The sequence below is a fragment of the Myxocyprinus asiaticus genome, chromosome 26, assembly GCF_019703515.2.
Source record: "Myxocyprinus asiaticus isolate MX2 ecotype Aquarium Trade chromosome 26, UBuf_Myxa_2, whole genome shotgun sequence".
Taxonomy (NCBI): domain Eukaryota; kingdom Metazoa; phylum Chordata; class Actinopteri; order Cypriniformes; family Catostomidae; genus Myxocyprinus; species Myxocyprinus asiaticus.
The window spans coordinates 8,854,255-8,867,354 of record NC_059369.1 but is presented as its reverse complement, the minus strand read 5'-3'; the positions used below and the strand labels follow the sequence as shown (position 1 = coordinate 8,867,354).

At 42.7% G+C, this 13,100-nt stretch overlaps 1 protein-coding gene across 4 annotated transcripts in view; it reads right to left on the bottom strand.

The window, feature by feature from the left end:
- Window positions 1–13,100, bottom strand: part of LOC127417019 (von Willebrand factor A domain-containing protein 7-like) — a 33,768-nt gene that overhangs the window by 16,407 nt on the left and 4,261 nt on the right. For all 4 annotated transcript variants that reach the window (XM_051656701.1, XM_051656703.1, XM_051656702.1 and 1 more), the window contains 5 exons: window positions 10,875–10,971; window positions 10,502–10,633; window positions 9,085–9,280; window positions 7,466–7,641; window positions 1,701–1,813 (listed from right to left, as the gene is read on the bottom strand). In XM_051656701.1, coding sequence (XP_051512661.1) covers window positions 1,701–1,813; window positions 7,466–7,641; window positions 9,085–9,280; window positions 10,502–10,633; window positions 10,875–10,971 — 714 coding nt within the window. The remainder of the gene's footprint in view (window positions 1–1,700; window positions 1,814–7,465; window positions 7,642–9,084; window positions 9,281–10,501; window positions 10,634–10,874; window positions 10,972–13,100) is intronic.

Here is a 13,100-nt window from a genome sequence, read left to right as displayed (position 1 = left end):
GATCTCTTGATACCAAGCCAAGGTCAGGTAGACCAAGAAAGATTTCAGCCACAACTGCCAGAAGAATTGTTCGGGATACAAAGAAAAACCCACAGGTAATCTCAGGAGAAATACAGGCTGCTCTGGAAAAAGACGGTATGGTTGTTTCAAGGAGCACAATACGACGATACTTGAACAAAAATGAGCTACATGGTCGAGTTGCCAGAAAGAAGCCTTTACTGCGCCAATGCCACAAAAAAGCCCTTGACACACCTCGCAGCTTCTGGCACAGTGTAATTTGGAGTGACGAGACCAAAATAGAGCTCTATGGTCACAACCATAAGCGCTATGTTTGGAGAGGGATCAACAAGGCCTATAGTGAAAAGAATACCATCCCCACTGTGAAGCATGGTGGTGGCTCACTGATGTTTTGGGGGTGTGTGAGCTCTAAAGTCACGGGGAATCTTGTGAAAATTGATGGCAAGATGAATGCAGCATGTTATCAGAAAATACTGGCAGACAATTTGCATTCTTCTGCAAGAAAGCTGCGCATGGGACGCTCTTGGACTTTCCAGCAGGACTATGACCCTAAGCACAAGGCCAAGTTGACCCTCCAGTAGTTACAGCAGAAAAAGGTGAAGGTTCTGGAGTGGCCATCACAGTCTCCTGACCTTAATATCATCAAGCCGCTCTGGGGAGATCTCAAACGTGCGGTTCATGCAAGATGACTAAAGACTTTGCATGACCTGGAGGCATTTTGCCAAGATGAAAGGGCAGCTATACCACCTGCAAGAATTTGGGGCCTCATAGACAACTATTACAAAAGACTGCACGCTGTCATTGATGCTAAAGGGGGCAATGCACAGTATTAAGAACTAAGGGTATGCAGACTTTTGAACAGGGGTCATTTAATTTTTTTCTTTGTTGCCATGTTTTGTTTTATGATTGTGCCATTCTGTTATAATCTAGAGTTGAATATGAATCCCATAAGAAATAAAAGAAATGTGTTTTGCCTGCTCACTCATGTTTTCTTTAAAAATGGTACAAGAACAACAGGATACAAGAATATTAAGGATCTTTTGTTTTTGTATTGTCATCAGAAAATGGTGTCACTTGTGCCAGATTGTTTAAGAATTTATTTGAAAAGGTTACTGCTGAACTGTTAAGAAATCTTATTTTACCACCTCAGGCCCAAAGCACCAGGGCCATAATTGACATGACAGACATTAGAGGATCATCATAGTGGGGACCCTCCCCAATGTTCAGATTTGTGGTTAACAAATATGAGTTTTCAATAGCCAATTCTTAAACTATTATCACCAGTCCTAAATATATGTAGTCAAAGCCTTGTACCAAATATAATTAGTTATTTATCATCACTAACCTTAAACTTAGCCCTAAAGCAATACATTATTTAAACTCTGTTATGGTTGTAATACTTATAATTTTTATCAAACAATTTGACTAAGTACAGTGTCCTGAAAATTATATCAGTAGCAAGTCATGGGACCAAGATAAAACACACATGGCACTGTTTCCTGAGAATTGTACTTTTTTGTTACTCATCAGGGGGTTAAATTGGGGCGGATTGGTCTGGAACGGCGTTCTGGCACCTCTGATTCAAAAAAGAAAATATTGTGGTGGTAGTGGTGGTGGTGTTAGGGTTCCCCCTCCTAAAATATCCCAATTTAACCCCTGCCTGTCATATCTGTCACAGTTACCTGAAGGGCAGAGAGACACATCTCTGGTTCATCTCCTCCTCCGAGAGCTGTCAGATCCTCCATATACCGCATGAACTCATGAGGGTTATCCGTCTCCATCACTGGCCCAAAATCTGAGACATAACAGACTTCATCATCACATGTGCAAAACTTGGCAAATACATGTATTTATGCTCCAAAGAAAATCTTCAAGATGAAAACATCTCCGGCTACATGTGTAACCTTGGTTCCTTGAGATGAAGGGAACAAGACATTGCAACTCAGTAAGGCAATCCTTCCCCTGACGACCTAGTTGAAACCCCTGTATAATAATGCCAATCCTGTGATTTTCATTGGTGTTTAAACCCCGCCCGTTTAGGTGCGCTGCTGGCCTATATAAGCAGGTGCGCAAACACCATTTCTTCAGCATTTTCTGACTGAGGGACAAGAGCGCATTGCTCGAACCTCGAAACTCTGAAGTAGTAGTGCAGCTCACTTTCGCAATGTCTCATTCCCTACATCTCAGGGAACCGAGGCTACATGTGTAACCGGAAACGTTCCCTATTGATTCAGTTCACTTCGACATTGCGACTCGCTAGTGGAACTACGTACGACATACCCCCAGAAATATAACACTTCAAAAAGCATATGTATAAGAAGTAACAGGTCCATTGGAAAATGACTTATTAACATAAAGAACAACTCCACATGGCGAATACTAATCTGGGAATTTATATGAGCCAAATAAATAGACCCAGTGTAATCTTTTTGCCATTAACATTTTTATTGATTCTTATGTGAAATATGCAATAAACAGAACATATTCACACAGAATCAACTCAACTCCCATTATATCTCCCTCCCCAACCTCATCCTGTCCCTCAACAGATATGCCTGTGGTCAAAGCCTAAATTACACCATGCACACATATAAGCAAACAAAACAAAACATTTGAGAACATAAAAAAATATATAAAAATCAACAAACAATGAGAAAAGAAAGAATTCCAAAAAGAATAGAATTTACAATTACCACCACAATTCTGTTTCTCTCCACATGGTCCTCACTGAGAGCTCTCCATTTCTTACCATACTGTACGTGTCTATCTTGCCAAGCTGTTTATATGACATCTTTTCAAATGCCGCCACCCTACCCAACTCGGTGAACCATTCTTGAAATGAGGGAGAGCCAATTGACTTCCATCCTCTAAGAATTATCTGTCTGACCTTCATTAAACTAGTTTGGACCTAGCTTTTTGTACCCAATATACATAGTCTGGGGCAGAATGAAATTTGAGTATTTAAAACCTCACAGATAAAATTCTGGACTTACCCAGAATACTTGAATCCGAGAGTGAGCTAGGATTAGCCAGTCATCGAGATAGCTGAGGATGCGAATGCCTACTTCCCATAGCGGGGCAAAGGCTGCCTCTGCGACTTTTGTGAAGATGTGAGGTGACAGGGACAGACCGAAGGGGAGGACCTTGTACTGGTATGCCCGGCCCTCGAAAGCAATCCGTAGGGAGGGCCTGTGTCAAGGTAAAACCGAGACATGGAAGTACACGTCCTTCAGGTCTACCAGCACGAACCAATCTTGATGCCGAACACTCGCTAAAATGCGTTTCTGCATCAGCATCTTGAATGGGAGTCTGTGCAAGGCCCGGTTCAGTACTCGCAGGTCCAAGATTGGCCGCAACCCACCGCCTTTCTTCAGTTCGATGAAGTAGGGGCTGTAGAACCCCTTCTTCATCTCGGCTGGAGGGACAGACTCTATCACATCCTTCCACAGAAGGGTCATGATCTCCACATGCAGGGCAGCGGCATTCTCAACCTTCACCGAGGTGAAGCGGATGGCGTTGAACCTGGGTAGACGCCTGGCGAACTGGATCACATAGCCAAGTCGGACGGTCCAGGTCAGCCATCGCAATGGGATGGAGAGCGCAAGCCACGCCTCCAAACTCCAAGTGAGGGGGACCAAGGGGACAATCACGTTGGACGTACTGGTGGGTGGGGTCTCACGGCAGGGCGGAGCCTGAAGCGCCACGTTGAGGGGGCTTGAGCCCCGAACCCATGGCCGTGCTGAGTCTGGGGATGTCGAAGCACTTTCCTGGCTCCGGATACCCACCATATGCGCATGCACCTGTGGTGCCAGGCGTGTTGTGGTACAGGTCACTTGAGCCAGTACTGAAGAGGTCCCATGTATAAAAGACCTAATGGTATGATGGTGGAAGCTGCTGCCATAAACCCCAGTATTCTTTGAAATGACTTCAGAGGAATTGTTTTCCCCAGTTTGAACTGAGACAGACATCGAAGAATGGTCTGAACGCGCTCATTCATAAGGTGCGCTCGCATGCTCATGGAATCAAGTCTGTCTCCTAAAAAAGAGATTCGTTGGCTGGGGAAATTATGAATGGGTACTTGAAGAGCGCATGATTCAAGCATCTGAGATCTAGAATGGGCCGGAGCCCGCCTTCCTTCTTTGGGATGAGAAAATAACGTCTGTAAAACCCGCTGTTGGCTGTGAACTTGTGAATTTCCCTTGGCGCAGGGTTCGAGTTGTGACAGCGTATGCTTTTGCTTGGGCCACGGTTTGTGTGGTTTCACAGATGACAGCGAGGGCAGGATTGTTAGCCAGGCTCTGACCAGAAGTAGAGCGGGAACAGGCTGGTTGAAATGAAGAGCTGCTTTTCTTTGGCAGGAAGTGTTTCATCACATGCAACTGTTTTTGTGCCGTGATGAAGCGCTCAGCAAAGCCATCTACAATGTTGCCAAAGAGGCCACCAGGTGACACCTGGGTGTTGAGGAGGGCTACTTTTTCAGAATCACGCATTTCCATAAGCGTTAACCAAATATGCCAGTCCAGGACCACTAAGCTGCTCATTGATTTCCCAGTGGCTTGGGCAGTTGCTTTCGTGGCTCACAGTGCCAGGTCAGCAGCAGTGCGGAGTTCCTTGAAAAGCTCAGGATCGGGGCCTTGCTCGTCCATTTGCTTGAGGAGCTTAGCCTGAAACACCTGGATCACCACCATCCCGTGGAGTGTTGAACCAGCTTGCCCCGCTACTGTATAAGCTTTTTCAGGCAGTGCGGACTTCAGTCGACATAGCTTGGAGGGGTGGGTGGGTTAGGATTTTCATCCCATAGCGGTAGCCTGACAGAGGTGGGTTGCAACTGCTTGTTCTACCATAGGGAGTTTCGCATAGCCTTTCTCCTCGGTATGATCTCGCATGCCAGGTCTTTGTGATCTCCGTGTGGACCTCAGGAAAGAACGGTACATGTCTCCAGGCTGTGGTCTGCTGACGACGGCCAGTTTACAGAAACCATTCATCAAGGTGAGATTTTTGTGGTCCTACTGGATGGGACCACTCCAGACCAAGCTCCTCAACTGCCCTCACAAGGATGCAAAGAAGCTCTCTGTCAGTGCTCATTGCTGTTGCTGGGGGAAGGAGTGGCGACATCCTCCATGGACCACTCATCTGATGCTGCGATGCATACAGCATCATCCCCATCATCAGAGCCGGCAAACGTAATGAGGCTGTGCGCTCCAATAGAGGGCCGGCGCTCATGACGTGTATATTGCTCAGGCGAAGACGCTTTAGCAGACGTACGGGGGGCTCATGGGGCTTGCGCTGGCGTGAGGTCTTTCTCGGAATCATCCATCTCAGGATCTAACACAGAAGAGGCAGTCAGGAGGGTGCAGGAGACTGGATCGTCCCCCAAAACGAGGGAGATCCTAGAGCATAACGTTCTGAGACTCATGCCCTCGCAATGAGGGCAAGCTGTCTCAATGAGAGCCGCTTCAACATGGGTGCAGCCCAGGCAACGAATGCAGCTCTCATAATCGTCTGATGGCAGGATGTGCCGCTCGCATGAAGAACACTTGTGGAACGACATCTTGAAAAAGACTCAGTACACACAAGCTACTCTTTTTGTGAAAGCCCTGAGGCTTATATGCATTATGTATATGTAAATGGTACAGTAACTCCAGCTGGAGTGCTGCTGAACGGGTGGAATCTTGCTTAAGCTTTGCGTTGTCATGGTGAGCATAGAAGCGATGAACCCATACATGAATGGTACATGTCTCCGGGCCGTGGTCTATTGATGATGGCCGGTTTGTCAAAAACATTCATCCAGGCAAGATTTTTGCAGTTCTTCTGGAGGGGACCACTCCAGACCGAGCTCCTCAACCACCGCCGCTTCTGGGGGAAGAAGCGGCGACATCCTCTGTGGACCACTCACCTGATGCTGCGAGGGATACAGCGTCAACCCCATCGTCAGAGCCACCAAACGTAATGAGGCTGTGTGCTCCAAAAGAGGGCCAGAGCTCATCACGTGCATATTGCACAGATGAGGATGCTTTATCAGGCGTATGGGGGGCTTCAACGTCGTCTTCAAGGAGCTTCAAGAGCATCTTCAATGGCAAAGCAGATAAACTCTTCACTGGAGAGTTTTTCTGGAACACTGCAGGGGAGCAGTTAGTCTCATTGCTGTAGGCGCTAGTAGTACAGGTGATGAGTCATCCTTTCCATGTCTTATCAGAGAAGATCCGTCCGCTAAGGCATGTATATCGACGGTGAAGCATAGAGGTTTCCAAGACGAAGATGTCCTCGGTCTTGAAGGAAGAAAATTCTGAGGAAATGGTGTTTGTGCACTTGCTTATAAAGGCCAACTATGTGCCTAAAGGGGTGGGGCTTAAACACCACTGCCAATCACTGGATTGGTGTTATTGTACAAGGGTTTCAACTAGGTCGTCGGGGAAGGAATCTCCTATTCAGTCGCAATGTCGACGTGAACTCCAGCCCCTCAAGTCTCTATAATATTCTGGTCTCTAAAAATGGTTAGTGTCCCTCCTTTAATGTAATATTATGGGACTTTGTTTGCCCATTTTAATGTCTGCCAGGCGGAAAATGTCCACTCACCTAGAAATGAAAGCATACCTCTCCTTAACAAGCCTTAAAATTTGAGGTATCGTTCATGTCTGTAGCACAAATGGTGAGACAATTTATGTGCTGAAGTTTAATGCTTAGGGTTAGGGGCTTGGCAAATCTTGAACATTATGTTAGAGCAAAAGTAATTAGTTCAGTTTTATTATCTATCCCCATGGAAAATTGAATTTGCACAAGTGTTACAATAAAACATCAAAACACATAAGTCAATAATAAAAAGAGAGAAGAAATAGGGAAATAGGGAAGTGCAATAGGGAAAAATTACAAAATTAAAACATTTATAGAATAAATAATTAAAAACTACATTTAATTTAACCTGACAACTGCTACAGGGAGGAAAGAGTTCGTAAATATTTTAGTTTTCCCCCCAGACATTCTATATCTAAAGCCTGAAGGCAGGAAATCAAATTCTTTATAAAATGGATGATCGAGTTTTGAGTATACTTTCTCTATTCCTCGTTTGTTATAGATTTCCTTAAACTGAGCTTGTTACACTCCAATCACCTTGGAAGCAATTTTAACAAGCTTTGTCAGCCTGTTCTAATGGTCAGTGTAATGCTATTTAACCACACCACAACACAGTAAGAGATAACCGATTCTATGAAACTCTGATAAAACAATACAAATAATGATGCTTGCCCTAATAATCATAATTTTTTAAGAAGTATGGACGTATTCAAAAGTGTTAAGCCTTTAAACATTTACAAACATTTGCCCAGGCATTACAGACATAGACCTTGTAGAAACACCAAAGCTAAACTGAATATTTTTATCCCCAAGAAAATGTTTACTGTAGTGCAAAGTTTTTTTTTTTTTTAATAATCAGATAGGAGGTCACTCTAACCAGGATCATGGAAGGGCACCAGAATGAAGGTGCCAGGCAGACTAGTGCTGCGCCTCTTTTCTCGGGCCTGAATGATGGAGAGGGCTCGGAGGCGGGCTGCTGTGATCTCCTCAAACATGCTGCCGGTGGTGTCCATGACGAAGACCAGTGCTGGAGGCTGCTGGACACTGAAGAGCCTGCAGGTTCCCACAAATAACAACACTTATTCTGTAATATTCGCATTTATTAAGCCTATCTAATTTATTTATTTGAAATTGACTCTTTTTCATTCTTAAATCTACTAAATAAAAATAGTTTTGTGTCTTTTAGTCCATGTCTGTTAAGCTTTAAGGTTAGATTAGTGATTCATCTTGAAATCAAAGGTGTATGGAAATTTTGTTGCAAGTAAAATGTTCTCTAGAATGAGAATGTACAAAATACCACCCGCCGCTGGCCACCGACTAGCAATAGCAAGAAGCAAATTGTGGTTCATGGCTGTGACGTAAACCCAAACCTATTGGCTTTTTAAAAGGAAGAGACAGTCCCTTCAATATGTCCCACACCAGCTTCCTGTTCAATAGGAACTACTAAAAACAGCAAAGAAGCATGTTACAATACCTATTACAACAACAATGGCTTTTATGCACCTTCACAAAATTCACAAATAAAAGGGCAGATTATCAGTTCATAAACACTTACTTTTCACCTTGTTCCTCACACGATGCTATCTTATACCATCAAAACACTTTTACTATGGTGCACGACTTGTCAGGTGATACATTTTAACGTTTGCATTACATAACCAACTACAGATACAAGCTTGTTCAAGTGCAATTACTGATGGAGTGTTGCATTTGTGATGCAAAGGACTGGAGTACGAGTCCTCATTTATTCTTCATCTCACATTTGCATTTATGACATTATAGCTGTGTTCGATATGTGTAACGTAGCCAGCTGGTACGTGATAGCTGTGCAGTGTATAAATCTCACTCTCCTGGCCTAAAGAGACGCACTAGCAACAGAGGCTAGAGGCCATGGCTTTTATAGTCTCCTTTATAGTCTTTTATCTGACTCCCATGCCGGGGATCGCTGGTTTGGATCCCGCTGGGGGTGGGTTGAGTAGAACCGGTGACACTGGTGCCGTGACCCGGATGGGAGTTAGGTTTAGCGAGGTGAGTGTAACAGTAGCCAGCTGGTAGGTGATAGCTTTGCAGTGTGTAAACCTCACTATCCTTGCCTTAAGAGATGCACAAGCGACCAAAGCTAGAGGCCATGGCTTTTATAGCCTCCTTGCTAGCGCGTCCGGCTCCATCGTTGGGGATGGCTGGTTCGAATCCCGCTTGGGGCGGGTTGAGTAGTGCCACACACCACTAGATATTTAACCTTGGAACTGTTGCAATATATAATTTTACAAAAATGTCACCACAGTCATGTACTTTTCATAAGATCAGGCTAAAGAAAACTTTTCTTTTCATGGTGACCAAGCTTATCTAATGCACTCAGTAAAAATGAAAATAAAAATATTTATGTTCCCCCCACACTACTCTCTTCTCTTTCTCAGATGTAAAAAGTAAAACCGAATTTCCAACCTTTCATTGTAGATCACTGTAAACAGTAGTTAAATTGAATTGTCCTCTGACCTGAGGAAGCTCATGGGCCCCACCTCATCACGGAGGTCTTGCAGCACTCTGAAGGTTGCTGTGGTTGCCAGAAAAGCGGCCTCTTTATGGAGGTAGTGATGAGGGGAGAACAGAGGAGAGGTGCTGTCCTTATTGATTCCTCCCTCAGCTCCCTGGAGACGACTGCTGTCCAGAATCCCACCGTGGCTGCACTTGCCTTTGAACAAGAAGATGGCATCTTTTTCACCAGCATTAACCATAACTTAAAGTTGAAGAGTGTAAATTCTGCGTTACTAGTGATTTGCAAAAATCTTGAATGTTTTCAAAAAGATTTCCAAAACACACCAGAATACAGAGTTCTCAAGATGTGTTTTTTTAATGTTTCAAACTACATTTCACAGTGAAATGTGATGCAACCAGAGTGAGCCGCTCCAAAAGTGTCCATCTGATGCATTGTCTGTGTCTAGAGTTAATAGACCCCCTTACAAAAACCGAGAATTCATGGCAAATTTGCCACAAACTTGCCGCAAATTCGCCACTGATCATTTTCACATGTAAATGAGTTTTGCGGTAAACTTGCGGCAAATTGTCCATTGTTGCTAAATGTTTGCTGCAGGTTCACTACTACCTGTGAAGAGCTGCAAACTTCTGGCAAACATATGTGGCAAATCACAAGTTCATCTGCATGTGAAAATAACGAGTGGCCAATTTGCAGCAAATTTGTGGCAAGTTTGTGGCTAGTTTAGCAGAACTCTAACTTTTTTGTAAGGGCCAACAAAAATAACACTGATGATATAGAAGAAGGCACGAAAGATGTGAGAAATTCTCTATGTCTACCTGAACTCAATTGCAAAATGGATTGCTGTGGACTGTTGGCCAGTGTAAAAAACATTTTGACATATTCTAAAGCCACTTTTGAATGGTCTAATCAGTGCTTTACTCATCTGCAAGAATACTGTAATTTTTACATGATCTTAATAATTCTTTTATATATTATATTTTTTCAGTTACATATAGGAATGTCCTTATTTGGGGGCCTATTTAAGCAAATATTGATACATGCAATTATATGTAATGAATTGTATTAATTAATCTGCATATCATGAAATTTATTTAATTAAATGTTTTAATCAATTGATAGCCCTAAAGACCCCCCTTTTTAATTTATTTTGATTTTAGTGTACAAATTTGACCTGGAAATGTTTTCATGAGATTCACCAAAGGACACAGTAAGATTCAGAAAGTGATTTATTCTACTCCATTGTTTGTCATGATTGATTCAGGCTCAGGTGAAGAGATAGGTGGGTTTGCAGTTGATCAGCACTGTATTATACCTTTCTGGAAGCATTTGCTGATACCAGAGCTACCTATATGAAATACTGCATAGAATGAGTAAACATTGCTAGATTTTCCATCAGACTAGAACTTTATTAGTTACCTGGTGGTTTGAGTGGGTATGTGCTGAAATAGCCAGTGGTTAGTAGTGGCTCTGTCTGACCCCGGATCATCTCATTGAGGAGATTGTTATAACAGCTGAATCTGTAGCACTCTGCACATGTAGGAATATCCTCTGAAAACAATAAATAGAGAATAGAGAAGATTTAAGGCATTCATTGAGATGGCCTTCCCTGAAATCAGATGAATATATGCACATTTTCTTCCTGCCAAAACTGTTGCTGTGATACCGGGTGTCAGCTACTCTACCCCACAGAGCCAAAATGCAGATGCAACACTGAAACTGAGAGAAATGGCTTCAAAGTTTTTTTAATCTATTGCACTAGATTTGGGAAGAGCATTTTTGATGAGCTCACCTGAGGCCACAGGTACTGCAGGGTCTTTAGGATTCAGCAGGTGAAGGTATACAGCTTGCTGACCCATCTCAACCCAGTTACTGTGACTGTAGAAGTCCTACACATGCAAACATATGTACAAAATTGCATACTGTATATTGGTGTTACTAACAATATTATGACTTGAAAATTAAATGAATAGTTCAACCAAAAATGAAAATTCTGTCATTATTTATTCACATCTATGTTGTTCCAAACACTGAAAAAAATAAATAAATAAATAAATAAATATATATATATATGAATTTGGCCCATAGTATATTGCATGATCAAATTTTGCTCTTTTTTTGTCTTTCATTTTACTCAGTAAAAATATGTTATCATTAAATGTCAATTAGAAAAAAATAAAAATAAATGTTTCAGCCGAGCTGTCTTTTGGTCACCATCATGGAGATTATTTTTCCTTCAAAGCAATCTAAACCTTGTTGATTACACTTGGTAAGTCATTTTGTAACTGCATATTGTTCAGTGAAGAAGAGCTTAAATTATCTGTAATAGTACAGGAAAGTGTAATTGTAACCTATCATGTCCATTTAAAGATCTTCCAACTGGATAAAACATTGAAGTTTGTGCACTAAGTTAGCCTAACAATATTATATAGAGCTTTAAAAACTAGTGGTGGTGATTTATAATCATTTCAGTGATTCTATTCTTTTGATTCGGTTCACCAAATATATTCATTCAGATTCATTCATTGATTTGTTCATTGACCATTTCCGCAAGCTTCGCCTTTTTGCCTGTACATGGTTCCAAATGACCGTCTTTTAATTGCATTGAACAAAAAGCAGTCATTCACGACCAGAACAAGTCTGATTATCCTTTATTATAATTTGCGTGTCTATAATTCTACTACAAGACTTCAACTGCAGAGTGTTTAAGCATCATAAGTGTCTCCCCAAACATGACAACAGAGCATATCTATTATATTCTGAACTGCTTAGCACAACTTTTTATCAAGCTATACAAAAATAAAATAAAAAAAATAACACAACAATACTAGCCTAAATAATAATTATGAGTTTAAATGATGTTCATATGTCATTGTAATGTGTGGTCATCACTCACTTTTATTCATATTAAATCCTGCCCCTTTTCCTTGTTGAACAAGATTGACAAACTGAACAAACAACATGCCGCTCGTTCAGCTGGCCAGCTAATACTCGTTCATGGTGACTGATTCATTTATTTAGTTCACAAACTGTCAAAGGTGAGGGTGAGACAAAGGGACCCAAACACAGAGGAGTTCAAGAATTTATTAACAACAGCAATGTTAATGAATAGGCAATGGCAGGCAAACCCGGCACCGGCGACAGTGGTGAGATCAGTCTGAGAAGAGCGGTAGTCGTGCAGTGGGTTAAGGGAGGAGTGTGTTCGTAGGATGAGTGCATGCGTTGTGGAAGTCAGGAGCAGATCCGCAGGATGTGTCCGTTGAAGCTGGTGTGGTGCGAAGCAAAGCCCAGGCAATGGAGGGCTGGTGTTTCCCAAAACGCAGACAGAGACGAGGAATCCTCCTCCTGTGATAATAGGCAGCGAAGACAGGCGAAGGTGAACTGGAAGGTAACTACACTTCCCGATACGCGGCCAGAGACAGGCAACCAACAGACACACGAGAGAACTCCAATTAGACAAGGGAGCAAGGTTAACGCTTGACAGGTCAAACAATAAACTAGCAAAGAAAGAGAGGAAACACAAGGAATAAATAGGGAGTGCAATCAGAGTGAACCAGGTGTAGCAAGCGCATGAACCATTGGCATGATCAGCGCCACCCCAGGAACGATCAGTGTTCCTAATGGAAATGCTAATCATGCATGCCGGCTCCACCTGTGAGACATGAGGGAGGGAGAAAAACAAAGCAACAGAATAAACCGGCAAAGATGCCGGAACCGTGACACAAACGAGTTTACCAGTACATTCAGTTTGTTCATGAACAAGATGACCGACTGGTTCAGTGAAGGGGTGTTTTTGTTCAGCGGGTCAAACCAATGATATTCTCCTTCACAGCCTGCACTCGAATGCTATTGGCTTGTGCTATGATCAGTCTCTACAGGCATGAAAAGCCACCAAAGCAGTCTCGTGCTTCAAACTACAACTCACTGGCTTAGAAAGGGAAAGACTTTCAGTGAACGAGAAATATGAGTCAGTGTATGGAGGTGAATGAGAACGATTAGTTCACTTAAAAGATTCGTT